This window comes from Lemur catta, chromosome 20 (genome assembly GCF_020740605.2).
Source record: "Lemur catta isolate mLemCat1 chromosome 20, mLemCat1.pri, whole genome shotgun sequence".
Classification (NCBI taxonomy): Eukaryota; Metazoa; Chordata; class Mammalia; order Primates; family Lemuridae; genus Lemur; species Lemur catta.
This window is the reverse complement of record NC_059147.1, coordinates 20,018,927-20,032,520: the sequence shown is the minus strand read 5'-3', so window position 1 is coordinate 20,032,520 and position 13,594 is coordinate 20,018,927. Positions and strand designations below refer to the sequence as shown.

The 13,594-nt window shown below is 40.1% G+C and overlaps 1 protein-coding gene across 1 annotated transcript in view; it reads left to right on the top strand.

Annotated features, from left to right (window-relative positions):
* Nucleotides 1-979: 979 nt before the first annotated feature.
* Nucleotides 980-13,594, top strand: part of PMFBP1 (polyamine modulated factor 1 binding protein 1) — a 43,021-nt gene continuing 30,406 nt past the window's right edge. The window contains exons 1-4 of the mRNA XM_045533185.1: nt 980-1,007; nt 2,106-2,177; nt 7,259-7,414; nt 13,147-13,395. Coding sequence (XP_045389141.1) covers nt 2,127-2,177; nt 7,259-7,414; nt 13,147-13,395 — 456 coding nt within the window. The 5' untranslated portion in view covers nt 980-1,007; nt 2,106-2,126. The remainder of the gene's footprint in view (nt 1,008-2,105; nt 2,178-7,258; nt 7,415-13,146; nt 13,396-13,594) is intronic.

Below are 13,594 nucleotides of genomic sequence, written 5' to 3'. Positions count from 1 at the left end.
TCCTGTGATTTAAGAATCATCTCCTCATCATCCATCTAGTGGGTCTACCAGTAGAGAAATATTACTGCAAGGATACATGACAAATTTGTGTGACGTTTGGGCCGAGTTCATGGTTCCTACTAAAGAAAGATGTCCATCATGATAGAGCACTGAATCAGCAAGCCTTAGACCTAGGAAAGACCTTAAAGACAATTCAGCATAGCTCCCCTGTTTACAGAGGCAGAGATGAAGGCTCAGAGATATGAGGGACTTTCCAAAGGCCACTCCTCAAATTAGGTGCTAAACCAGGTTTACAAGCTTGGTGGCCTAGAGCCTTGTTTAGCGTTGTTTTATGCCACAATATTTGTTTTATTTTTTTCTTACCTGGGATGCCACAGTATTTTAATCTTCTTGCTTGCTTAGTGTGGAAGTCACTTGTGTTGTTCACCAACTCAGACATACCTTGTTTTACTGTATTTCACTTTATTGCACTTCCCAGATACTGCATTTTTTTACAAATTGAAGGTTTGTGGCAACTCTGTGTCAAGCAAGTATATTGGTGCCATTTTTCCAATAGCATGTGTTCACTTCCTGTCTCTGTGTCAGCATTTTTTAGCAATATTTTTTAATTCAGTTATGCACGTTGGTTTTTTAGACATAATGCTATTGCACACTTAATAGACTACACTATAGTGTTAACATAACTTTTATATGCACTAGGAAACCAAGAAATTTGTGTGACTCACTTTACTGCAATATTTGCTTTATTTGGTCTGGAACCAAACCCACAATATCTCCAAGGTATTCCTATATTTCTTTCGCGGGACAAAGGAAGATGTTAGGCTCGCTTGGTCCAGTGAAATGTGAGCAGAAGTGAGTGTGTCACTTCCACTTTAAGAACCAGTGTGTGATTCACTAAATTCCCTTTCTGCTGCTATGGCAACAGGCAACATACTAGATAATAGAAGTTCTACCAACAGCGGACAATGTGGAGCAGAGCACCAGCTGACTTACAAAGGACACATAGTGTGAGTGAAAATTAAACCTTCATAGCTTTAAGCCATTGAGATTTGGGGGCTGTTTGTTACTGCAGCATCCCCTAGCCTACCCCTTACCAGGTAACCTGAGCTACGTCATCATTCCCATGATGCATCTGTGTGCATGAACACTTAAGAGAGTACACAATGCAGAAAATCAGAATACAACTCCATAAAACATTCCAAATTCCGTGTATCACCAGCATTCTTTCTTCCTCTTGGCTTATATTAGGGGTGGGGATGTGGTTCATTACAAAGAATGAGTATTTCGATAGCTTCTCATTCTTTGAACTATTCCGCAGGTAAGTGCCTTGTAGAAATTTCCTCTAATCTTAGCGTTTAAAACATAATGAATTAGATTATTTTAATAAGTTCAGTGCATTATGACCTCAAATGCATCATCCTGTACTTACACACACATACATGTGCAAAAACCTTTTGTTTCCTTGGAGGCATTCTATCTAGATAATTCTCAGCACTTTACAAGTTTCCTAACCCTACAAGTACCAATAGTATGGCAAGTTGATGCTTCAGAAATATTACATCCTCAGATAATTCAAATTAATAGTTAAAAAATTAATGGAAGTGCTTCATGGAGTAGTAAGAGAGCTCATGTGACCTTGGGTAAGTCACTTAGCCTCTCTGGCCCTCAATTTCCTTCCCTGTAAAATGAGAATAATAGTAGTACTTGCCTCCCAGGGTTATTGTGAGAATGAAGTTGGGTAATGCACATCATGTCTGGTCCATCATAAGTGCATAATGTTAACCATATCAGAGCCATATGTATACTTAGAAATCTAGAAAATAAACTTGATTCAGACCATTTGTTTTCCAAGAAGGGTGAATTCAGGAACTATGTAGTCCACCAAGTAGTGGTTTTCTGGAAAAGATGTAAAACCATGGTACTGCCATGTGAAGGTTTTAACACACTTTTGAAAACACAAACCGATCAGCAGGCAAGTAGGTATTGCTAACAGTTCAGGAAAATTTTCCAAACCACCTGCTGAGGGCATAGATCCAGCTGGGAAAATCTTTAAAGGGCCGGGCTCATTTATACTTTTTCCATCTTAAACACTTGGACTTTTTTAGGTTTATAACAAAGCTCAGAAAATGCTAAAGCTTAAAGGAGAATTGAGAGCTGCCAAGGAAATGAAAGATGAGGTAAGTGTACCAACTCCTCTACATACATGGAGTTGAACCTTTGTTACCAGGGACTTCTTTTCAAGTTTTGTGATTCAAAATTCCAGTTATAAGCATCACAAAATATCATGGACAGAGGTGGGCAGCAGGGCACAGCGTTTAAGAACCCAGACTTGAGCTAGGTGGGTCTAGCAGTATAACACTGAGCATGTTGCCTACTCTAATATTCCTTTGCCCTTTCCCTTTGCCTTGAAAATATGAATGATGAGCACCTATTTAAAAGGCTTGGTATAAGAATTAAATAAGATATTTCCTGTAAAAAGCACTTGATAAATATTATATTAACTATTGTTGCCAACTTTCTCTCTATATCTGGAATGATATAAAAATGGAGTGTTCTGATTAATTGTTTGATAAAACTGTGTTTATGTATTCCTTGACTTGTTTCAGAAAGGATTTAAGGAGCTATTATGGTTAGCATAGGGTCGTCCCACAAGAAATATGCTTTTTAACAGACCTCGTACCAAAAGGTGAGGCATTTCCACTCCTTTCCTGCTGGATTACTGGAGCTGTCCAGGTCTTGCTGGCAGTTCTGCAGGAAAAAAAGATCTTGTATGGGTTTTCTAGGAGGCCATTTCTTCATTTAACTGATATCTTTGGAGCACCTTTGACGTGCCAGGAATTGTTCTAGGAGCTAGGGATAAAGCAGTGAACAAAATAGACAAAAATTCCTACTCCATGGAGTTTACCTTCTAGTGGAATAATTTCTCCAAAGATATGATGGTGAAAAGTCTATGGCAACTGCCCAAGTGCTGACAAAAATTAGCCCAAATTCCATAGGGCTAACTGATTTCTGCCATATGCCATGTGCCAATTTTTATTTTATTTTATTTTATTTTATTGAGACAGAGTCTTGCTCTGTCTCCTGGGCTAAAGTGCAGTGGCATCATCATAGCTAACTGCAACCTCATACTCCTGGTCTCAAGCAATCTTCCTGCCTCAGCTGCTTGAGTAGTTGGGACTACAGGCATGCACCACCACACCCAGCTAATTTTTCTATTTTTTATAGAGACAAGGTCTCGCTCTTGTTCAGCCTGATCTTGAACTCCTGACCTCAAGCAATCCTCCTGCCTCAGCCTCCCAGAGTGCTAGGATTATAGGCGTGAGCCACCAGGCTTGGCCAAGTGTGCCAATTTTTTAAGGAATTTAGAACGCTATATATACTCATTCTTCACTATATGAGCGTAATTGGTTCTGAAGTTTTTGTTCACAGGCAAAACCTTGCATAAGTACCCATTAATTCTCATCACAAGTAATGCAAAACCTGTCATGTTTCTATAAATGGAAAGGTAAACTGAAGAATCAAGTTAGTAATACCAATAATAGTATTTGAAATTACTGTAGATAACTGCCAACTCTATTATTACACAAATGAAATGTAAAAATTCCTGAACCAACATTAGTTTTTAAGGTTTCATGCTTTTTAGAGCATAACGCTCAGCATAAATTGATGTATTTTGAATGGTTGTGGTATTAGTGGTGGTTAAAAGTCAATTTCTGTTGATTGTTGAAGATTTGTCCCCATCCTTAGACAAATAAGATAATTTCCCAAAGATGATGACCTTTAAGGTGTTATTGGTTGACTCCAAAATTGCTCTGGAAACTGCCACCCACACTTCTTGTTCAGGTGCCAAATCCCTGGGAATGCTGCCATTTTGAATCTTTGCAATGCTCCTGGCCTCTGAAAGTACTAGCGAATCACAAGCTCCAACTTAATATCAACTTCTCCTAAGAAGCAGCATGAGGCTATCTGTCAATACTTGGAAGCCTAGAGCAAAATTTCTTTTCTTCTTTGGAAATATATGTTTGGGAAGGCATGCTCTTTGACAAAAGACCCATTTAATCAATACAGAAAATTTGCTTCAGCAAATAAACTATTTTCCAACAATTATCATGAGCATGGTAGCAACTGCAGTATCAGCACTCACCATTTTGCCTGAAAGTTGGGCTGCTGCTGATGTTGTATGTTTCAAAATAGAGGGACCAGGTTCCAACCTCATATAAGCAAAACTGGGTTTCTAAGCACATGGCCTATGTAAATGAAAACTCACCTAGCAGCAAAGGCTTGTGATTTCAGCCATCATTAATGACTTCAGATTCAGGACAGGATCAGACGGTGCCTGAGGGTCAGCATTATGAATCTCAGTTCATCTCATGCCCTAGTACTGGTTACAGAGCTATGATTGATGAAATGTCACATTAAATCTATTCCTACTGCATGTTGATACTCAAAAGGCATCTGCCTGGAATTTAGCCTTCATAAAGTAGATAGGATTATAAATAGTTTACAGCTAATATCTGCTCAAGATATTTGCAAGAAATTAGGTTTGCTGGGACCCCAGAAACACTTGCCTTTCTGGAGTTCTGAGGTGAACACAACCTCTTCTAATAACTTCCTACAGTCGAAAAAGGAACATGGTTCATGGAATCATCTTATTGTTCTCCCAGCATCTTCACTCCTGTTCTGATGCATCAAAATCCCTTTAAAATTTGGTCTTTAGGCATGAATGGTTAAGTTTTGATTTCAAAAGTAAATTTTATTTGACATCCATCAAAACACATTTGTTATTCTATTGGTTTAGGGAATCCTGAAAGAAAGATGATTTATTCCAAACCTCTTGTTTTATGAATGAAGAAATTTTCTCAGAGACTCTGAGCCAAAGCTAAATGTCCAAATTAGATGAGATCATCTACATTAAAGATCCAATTCTCAACTTCTGGTGGTGCAAAAGAATTACACTATCAAACGTTCTAATCGGAGGACATCCAAAACCAGAGGGAGAAGGGATATTTCTATTGGTCTGAGAGAGAGAGCATGTAACTTTTAAGTTAGAGAGGCTCAAGTTACATACCACTGATATTTTGTTAGTGAGCCCTCAGTGCACTAGACTGAGTATAGGGCATTTGGCTCTCATGTATAGCAAGCATTGTGTTGTCATTTAATCTACTCATAGATGCGAAAGAAAGATGGTCCTGTGGAATGAGTGAAGGGGACCCCTAGGGTCCCACTTCCCAATGAGGCACCACACCCTATTCCCAGTGTGGCAATGGCAACCATGACGAAAGGGATCTAAAGCAAACTGCTGCTGCTTATTAAGCCAAGGATTTTGTTTTCAAGTTAGAAAACAGTGTACACCAATTTTTTTTAGCCACTCTACACATATTCTCTTAAGAGAATCCCTGGTAATTGTCTTAATGGTAATTACATGCTTGGGGCAGTTGACATCCCCTGTTATTTTTCTGGAAGTGAGGAACGAGGGACGGGAGCAAAAGAGGAGGGAGAGTTTTGAGATAATGAAATCCTTTTAATGACAGAGCCATGCCGTTAACCTAATTAAACTGTAAAGTGGTTAAAAAAAAATCCAGGTACTAAATGGAAATGAAGAAATAAATCAGCTGAGACAGCAGCACTTCTGGGAAACCTTCTGAATTCCGAATACTCTGACATTGCAGTGTCCGATTCTTGCCGTTGTCCTCTGGCCCCCCTCAGCCTTGTGCAGAGGTCTCTTCAACTGCCCTGTCCAGTGAAGTTTGATTTACAATGTCCATAGCAGGTCTCCAGTCCCCCTGGGAATGTGCGTTATGTAGCTCATATATTTCGGAAGCCAGACCATTCAAATGGATGTAGTGGCAGAGCACTGGCCACAGGGTCCAGAAGATCGTGCTCTCCTGGCCCTACTGCTAAACAGATACGGGGCCTTGGATACTGTGGCTTAGGTCCCTTCACCACTTCTGTGCACCCATATTCTGCCTTCTGTGTGCTTTTGCAGCTGCAGCTGTCTTAGAATTATCCTTAGACTACTGAGGTCATTTTGCCTGTAGGAGCAGAGAGCTGCAAGTCTGGGGACCTTACGTCCCATGGGGTGGCAGTTGGCCATTGACTGGCTGATGCCGGTTTGACAGTCTAGCTTTCATTGCTGCCAATCAGAACAGACTCTCAGGTGTACCTTATACTCTGGAGTTCCCTGAGGGGTCAGGCTAAAGCTACTGACACAGGACTTTTTCTGAAATTGTACCTGTGCTTGGTTTCTTCCCCTTCCCTGTCCTGCTTCCTCCTCTTCCTTGCTGGTTTCTCCTGGGAGTGTTTCTTTAATAGATGCCACGAAGTCTCACTTAAGAACCTTCTGCATAATCTAGCCTAAGAGACAGGGACCTACCATAATCACACCAGCTGCAGTTCCTAAATCTAAAACTCAGAGGTGGCAATGCCTGTGCTGGTGAGTGTTGTAAAAAGCCAGCACAGTAAGGGGACTGAGGCGCTGCGCAGGCTCACAGAGGACCTCTTCCTAATTCCTCTTCATACCGTTGCCATCCACAAGAGGGCGTGACAGGTGGCATCCTGGTGTGACAGAGCCCCACCCTCCCACCACAGCTCTGGACCCTCAGCCCCACCCAAGCTGCTACACTCCACACTCCCAATCTTGATGACTATTTTGCATTCTTACCTAGCAACAATTAGCTAATCCTCTTCTCTCATAATCAAAGACAGGTATCTTATACCACCGGCCCAAGGCTTTCGCTTCTGTTCCCATTGGTGAACACCTCCAAAGAAAAGCCCTAGGTTTATAGGTGAGGGAGATCATTTGGTTTAGTGGTGGAAGAGAAAGGTAAGAGATTTCAGAATCCCACATGGACTCCATCACTGATTCACTATCCTTGTCTTGACAAGTTCATTTGACATCTCAATATGTTCGTTTCCTCAGTGGCAGAGCCATTAATATTTATAGACAGTCCACTAGATGCCTGGAATTATTCTAGGCACTGACTTCCTCTTGAAAAACAGGGGAATTGTCTGTGATGCACCCACAGCAGTGTGGTGAAGATTAATTAATATAAATAAGTAATTGTCTGAATAATGCAGAGCACTCAGACACCTGGCAAATGGAAACTATGTAAATGTTACACAGAATGAGTAATAACAGCTATGAGTTGATGGACAAATTTCCAGCAAATTTAAAGTCTCTGTCAACCTGTTAAGTGAACGAAAGTAAGCATTTTCTTGATAGCTTATAATTGATGCTTTTGTTTTTCTGGCTGCCTAGGCGTTGGAGAGAGACAGAGAAGTGAGCAGCCTGAACAGCAAGCTGTTGAGCCTGCAGCTTGACATCAAGAATCTGCATGATGTCTGCAAGAGACAGGGGAAGACCTTGCAAGAGAATCAGCTCTGTGTAGAGGAGGCAATGTTGAACGGCAGCCACGTAAGCGATCCACCCCCGCTACCTACCTCTGCTCCCTTGGGCAGGAACAATAGGAAGTTCTTCTACTGGTTACTCAAGAGTACTTATTGAGCAAGCAGTGAGAGAGAAGTAAACACGCACACACTAACACACACATGGAAAATGCCATTCTTGCCCTCAGGATTTTTCAATCTAGTTATCTCCAATGTCATCTACATCTAAGACACAGTCTTTTCTTTATCTGGCCTTTCACACCTGGACGTACAGCCACATTGCCCTGAAAATACCAGATCATAGTGATAGAAGGAGAGTGGTGTCTCCTAAGGGACCTCAGACAAACTTCTGAGTCAACCATGAACATAAAAACCGTCGCACCTGTTCCGAGGTGTTGCTGTTCATCAGCACAGCAGGGGTTCTTGGCTGCCATACCTGCTTCTCATTGCCTGTCATGCCAGAACCCAATCAAAGGACAGTCTGAAGTGCTGAAGAGTTAATGGCCCTAGAAGCAGCCCTCAACCAATAACAGAAGGGGAGATGGTTGACGGAATAACCTCTCTTCCTGTCTTCTTTCTCAGAGGTAACTTGAGGCATGCTCTTTGCTCTCTGAGTTCCTCAGTGGGAAGATTGAGACCAGTGGCCCACATTGGTAACTGGCTTGATGACACGCCCTGCTTCCTCCCCTTCCTTGTCCCAGTCCCCCACTCCCCACCAGAGTTCCCTAAGATCACCTCCCACATAGACCACTACTTAACTACTTAACCACTACTCACTTCCTTATCACAGAGCCTGATTTCAGAGGTGCCCAAGCCAAGACCCTCAGTAACACTTACCCTACATGTGTGTGAACATTAAAACCTCCTGGCATGATCATCTTTCTTGAGACTGTGTAGTCTAGGCAGTTGAGCAGCTGAGGCGATTTCATTTCAGCCTGAGGTTTTCTTTCTTTGGAAATGCTAAACCTAAGGTCTCTAAACCAGTCTCTAAATTTATCCACACAAGCTGGGGAGTCAGCTGGGAGATGTTTTCCCACAGCTCTCTAAACGCTTTGGATTTCTAAGAATTCCTGACTTGTGGCCTTCATTGCCATTTAGTGACTTGAATTCTCGGTAAATGTAAAGCTGGTACTGGCTGCACAGACGTGTGGGTGGACCCCCAAGTTAGCCCCTTGGAGGCTGTGAAAGCAACCACTGTGTTCTTCAACACTTGCGGCCAGGCCAGGCATCTGGCTGGCCTCTTTTCATCGTGTCTGTTGGAGTTCTCCCAGGACTTACTGCCCAACTACAGAAACCACAAATTGTTCCTCTGCAATGCCCTAAAAATGCTACCAACAGAGTATTTCTACCTTGTCTTACTGAGCATTGCTATCCTTTCCTCGGGAAGTCACAAATATAGAAAAATTCATTGGTTTTCCTAAATGGATCTTAGGGAGAAGATTATCATAATCTACTTCTTTCTAAATATTAACATTTTAGGATATTTTCATCATTGCTGTCATGAGTTTACTTATTCCCCCAGTCAGGGAAAACTATGTGGCTTATAAATGTATCTGGCACCTTGGAAGGAGAAAGGTATTAAATCGCATTTGAGTATTCTAATTGCCCAGAAGAAGGTCTAACAGCTTGAAAAAAGCTTTAAAACAAGCTCTTTTTTTCCTTGCACTTAGTGCAGAATTTAAATTGCAGACTACGCATACAAATACACAATTAGATGTAGGCTTATACTCATCCACTCAGAAAATCCCTTTAAGATCTACCTTCCATAAAGAAATGTAATGTGGGAAAAAAAAGGGGAAACCCAAGACTTTCTGAAATTTTGACTAATATCTAACAAGGAGCTGGAGAAGAAGTCATGGTTTAGGGCCACAGATACATGAGAAAATGGAAATATCACAGCAGATGTTATGTGTAACAAAAGGAGTGGCAGGCAAGGGGTAAGTGATAGGAAAGAAAATGATACAACCTTGTAAATCAAGGACACATTATGCTCCAAAACCCAGGAACAGAGCAGGGTCTAGGTTGAAGCAAGTGACGTCCCTCGGGTGCAAAATCTGTGGGCACTCACTCTTCAGCTGCCAACCTGCACCTGCTCTGCCCTCAAACTGAGCACCTGCTTAAAAGTTGCACCTCACTTACTGCACTCTAGTCCTGGCCCTGCCCAGGAATCAAAAGAATGTCTCAACTACAATGAAGGGAGAAATGAACTACAGAGGTATCAAAATAAAATGATCAAACCAAAAAAGGAAGGGCCTTTTTGAGCAATTTTCCCAGCCTCTATTCCCTGGTGCTGGCACAGGGAGCATGCCCTGATGTTCAGTAGAGATCAGATTGTCAAACTAAGCTTTGAAGTGTATAGAGGACACTATTTTTAGCATAAAACTATACAAGCCTAGTTTGAGTCCTATAGATAAAAATAATTCATTGAATATGTAAAGATTAGTAGAATCTTGATGGGCATTATCACACAGTATCATTTTGAATCACTGAAAATGAAAAACAAATTTAAATGAATTTCTTGAACACAATATGAGATCCTGGACTGGATCCTGAAATAGAAAAAAAAAAAAGCGCATCAGTGGAAAAAGTGGTGGAATCCAGTTAATAAAGTATAGTTCATAATAATCTACCAACATTAATTTTAATTTCTTGATTTAGACAAATGTACCAGGTTATGTAAGAATTTAACCTTAGGGAAAGCTGTGTGATCGATATATGGAGCTCTCTGTGCTACTTTTGCAATTTTTCTGTAAATCAAAAATTATTCCAAAATAAAGAGTTATTGTTTCAAAAAAAAAGTGAATTTCAGGTTAACAGAGGTCACTGGTAAGAACGTCTTGGACACAGATGTGTCCAAAAGAAATGCATGTCACTGAAACACACAGTATGTTCTACCAGTACAACAAAGAACAAGAAATGCAATTTGTAGGAGCCATAAAGAGTAACAGATAAACCTTTCTAGTGATATGAGGCTAGAGTTCCAAGGAAATATCTCACTTAGTATGTCAAAGATAGGAAAAGAAGTTCATGATGATGACTGGAAAAAGATAGTGAGACTTTGTAGTTCTTAAATGAAAAAAAAAATCATCAGAGATTCAGTTATCAGAACAATGCCAACCTAGTCAGGGCAAACAAGAATAGGGAATAAAATGGTTAAAGAGTATTTTGAAAAGCCGGCTTTAGGCAAATCAGCAGGGCCTGATGACATACATCGAAGAGTACTTAAGGAATTGGCAGGTGTTATTACATAGCTGCTAGTGATTATTTTTGAGAACTCAAGAGGATAAAGAAAGTCCCTGTAGACTGAAAAAGGGTAAATGAAGTGCTCATCTTTTTAAAAAGGGAAAAAGGACAATCCTGGTAATTATAGACCTGTCAGCTTAACTTCAATATCAGGGAAAATACAGAACTTAACATCAGTCAATTAGCATCAACTTGAAAAGCACAAAGTATTGGGTGGAAACCAACGTGACTTTTCAAAAGGCAAATCATGCCAGGCCAATTAATTTCCTTCTGTGATCAAGTGGCTACATAGGCAAGGAAGGAGCAATAGCTATAATCTCTTTGACCACAAGTAGGGCTGAAAGGTTGACTAAATATGGGAACCGGTTCCTGTGGACGGCCAGCACTCTCCGTCTTTTCAAGCAGCTGTGGCTGAATGGAAATCTAGCTGAGAAACCTGGTGGACCAGATGACCTCCAGGGTCATGTCTAACTCTGGACGGTAATTTGAAGAACTAATATTACTTCCATAAAATCATTTCCAACTTGCTTACTTTTTCTTCAGATCTCAGTTTAAAAGTCAAAGAAGACTCTAATAAAATATCTATGTCTTCACTAGAAAGAAAACTTTAAAAAAAGAAGACAAAGAAGCAATAGGAAATGCATTAGTGCCTTTATGTTCTTCAGATGCAAATTGCATGAAGGCAGGGATTTTTGTCTGCCTTATACACTGCTATATCCCCATTACCTAGTGTAGTGCTTGACATAGTAGGTGCACCATAATATTTGCTGAACAAATTAATTGAATGAAAATATCATATCAACACAAAGACTAGAATGTTAATGTTCATAGCAGCATTATTCGTAATAGCCAAAAACTGAAATAATCCAAATATCCATCAACTCACGAACAGATAAACCTAACATGGCTTATTTATACAATGGAATACTATTTAGCAACAAAAGGAACAGAATACTGATTCTTGCTGTAACCTGGATGAACCTCAAAAGCATATGCTAAGTGAAAGAAGCCAGACACAAAAGATGACATATTATATAATTCTGTGTATGAAATGTCTAGAAAAGGCAAATCCATAGAGGTCGAAAACAGATCAGTGGTTGCCTGGAGCTGGGGATAAGAGAAAGAATGACTTCAGATGGGCATGAGGAAATTTGTTGGGGGGTGGTGATAGAAACATTCTAAAACTGGATTGTAATGAAAGTTGCACAATTCTATAAATTTATTATAAATCACTGAATTGAACATTTAGCAGTGGTTGAATTTGATGATATATGAAATATATCTCAATAAAACTTTTTTTAAAAAGTAATTTTTTTAAGAATTTAAAGCCATTGTGTTAAAAGTACTCTGTTAATGAGGCCAAGGTCACAATCTCAAATTCTTGGGAGCCAATAAGATTGCTTAGACTCTATTTTCATTTCTTTCATTCAATACATAGCTATGTATAAATCTCTAATCTAGGTCCTATAGGAGCAGACATGGCCCTAACTTCCAGGAGTTTATAATCTAATTATAAGATAAAACACACAGGCAGAATTTGAAATACCACATTAAAGATGTACCAGTAAAGTCTATGGTACTGGTGCAAAGACGGCTTTGCAGAGATAAACAGGAAGGGAGCAGGATTTGAACAGGGTCTGAGTAGGAGGATTATTGTCATCATCTTATTAGCAGAGATGAGAGTTTAAAAGTGCCACAGGCTACCCTCTTTATTCATCTCTCGTTCACATGCCATTCTCATAAAGGATGTTGGACAAGAAAACATAGGCACACCAACAACTCATGAATGTGTCCTGCCAGAGAATACCTGGTACAAAGCAGATGCTCAGCATATATTTATTGAGTGAATGAATGAATGAATGAAAATGTAGGATGGGACTAGCAGCATTTCAGGTAGATTGTGGATTGGCAGGGAGAGTTCAAACCACACACACACACACACACACACACACACACATGCACACACACACACACAGAATCTGCAAGGTCCTATCTCCCTCAGAAGGAGACAAAGTCAGTGCCCAGATGCACCTGAACAATATCTCTGCCTCCCGTTTTTCAGCATTCCAGAATCTCCAAGAATTTACCCTTCACTCCTTTCAATACTCCTCTACCCAGGTGTTTCTAATAACAAGTTACTTCAAGAACCATGAACAGAAATCCATTTCCTTCCAGGACAATTGTGTCATCTTTATATGGAAAGGCAAGATATAAACATATTATTATTAATACATGCATCTCCCTAGATCCTTTATGTGTATGTTTTTTCTTCTGACCTACATAGTAAGCTTTTGGTGTGTAAGAACCATATCTTTTTCTTCTATTGAATCCTTCTTACAGAGTGGAAATAGTGATATATTTTCTTGTTAATAGAAATGTTTAATAAGTTTCTGTAGATGAAAGGATAAAAATGTGGATAGGTGGATGTGAATGGTTGAACAAATGAAAAAAATCAAAGAATGAATGCATTCTTAATGATGATCTAAACCTTTTCGGTATATTCTATCTATGCTGTAGAACAAGAATCAAGCACAGGTATTAGCGTTCGAGGAGTCACCAATGGAGTTCGGGTCCAGTAAACAGTGTCATCTGAGACAACTTCAGCAACTGAAGAAAAAATTGCTGGCCCTTCAGCAAGAACTGGAGTACCGCACACAGGAGTTGCAGACTTCCTACTGTTCTCTCCTGCAGTATCAGTCCATCCTAGAGAAGCAGACTTCCGACCTGGTTCTTCTTCACCATCACTGCAAGCTGAAAGAAGATGAGGTATAGATAGATTAACTACAGAAATGTTCTGTATCCCCATGCTACAGAAACCAGGCCAAGCCTACTAGAAAGCAGGCATTGGATCTAAAGAGGAGAGCTTTGCAACAGCTTGAGCAGGTTTTATAAACTTTCCCTATTTAATTCTTGATCTTTTTGAAGCTGAGCAGAAGGAAGCTAAACATAATGGCACAACTGGGTG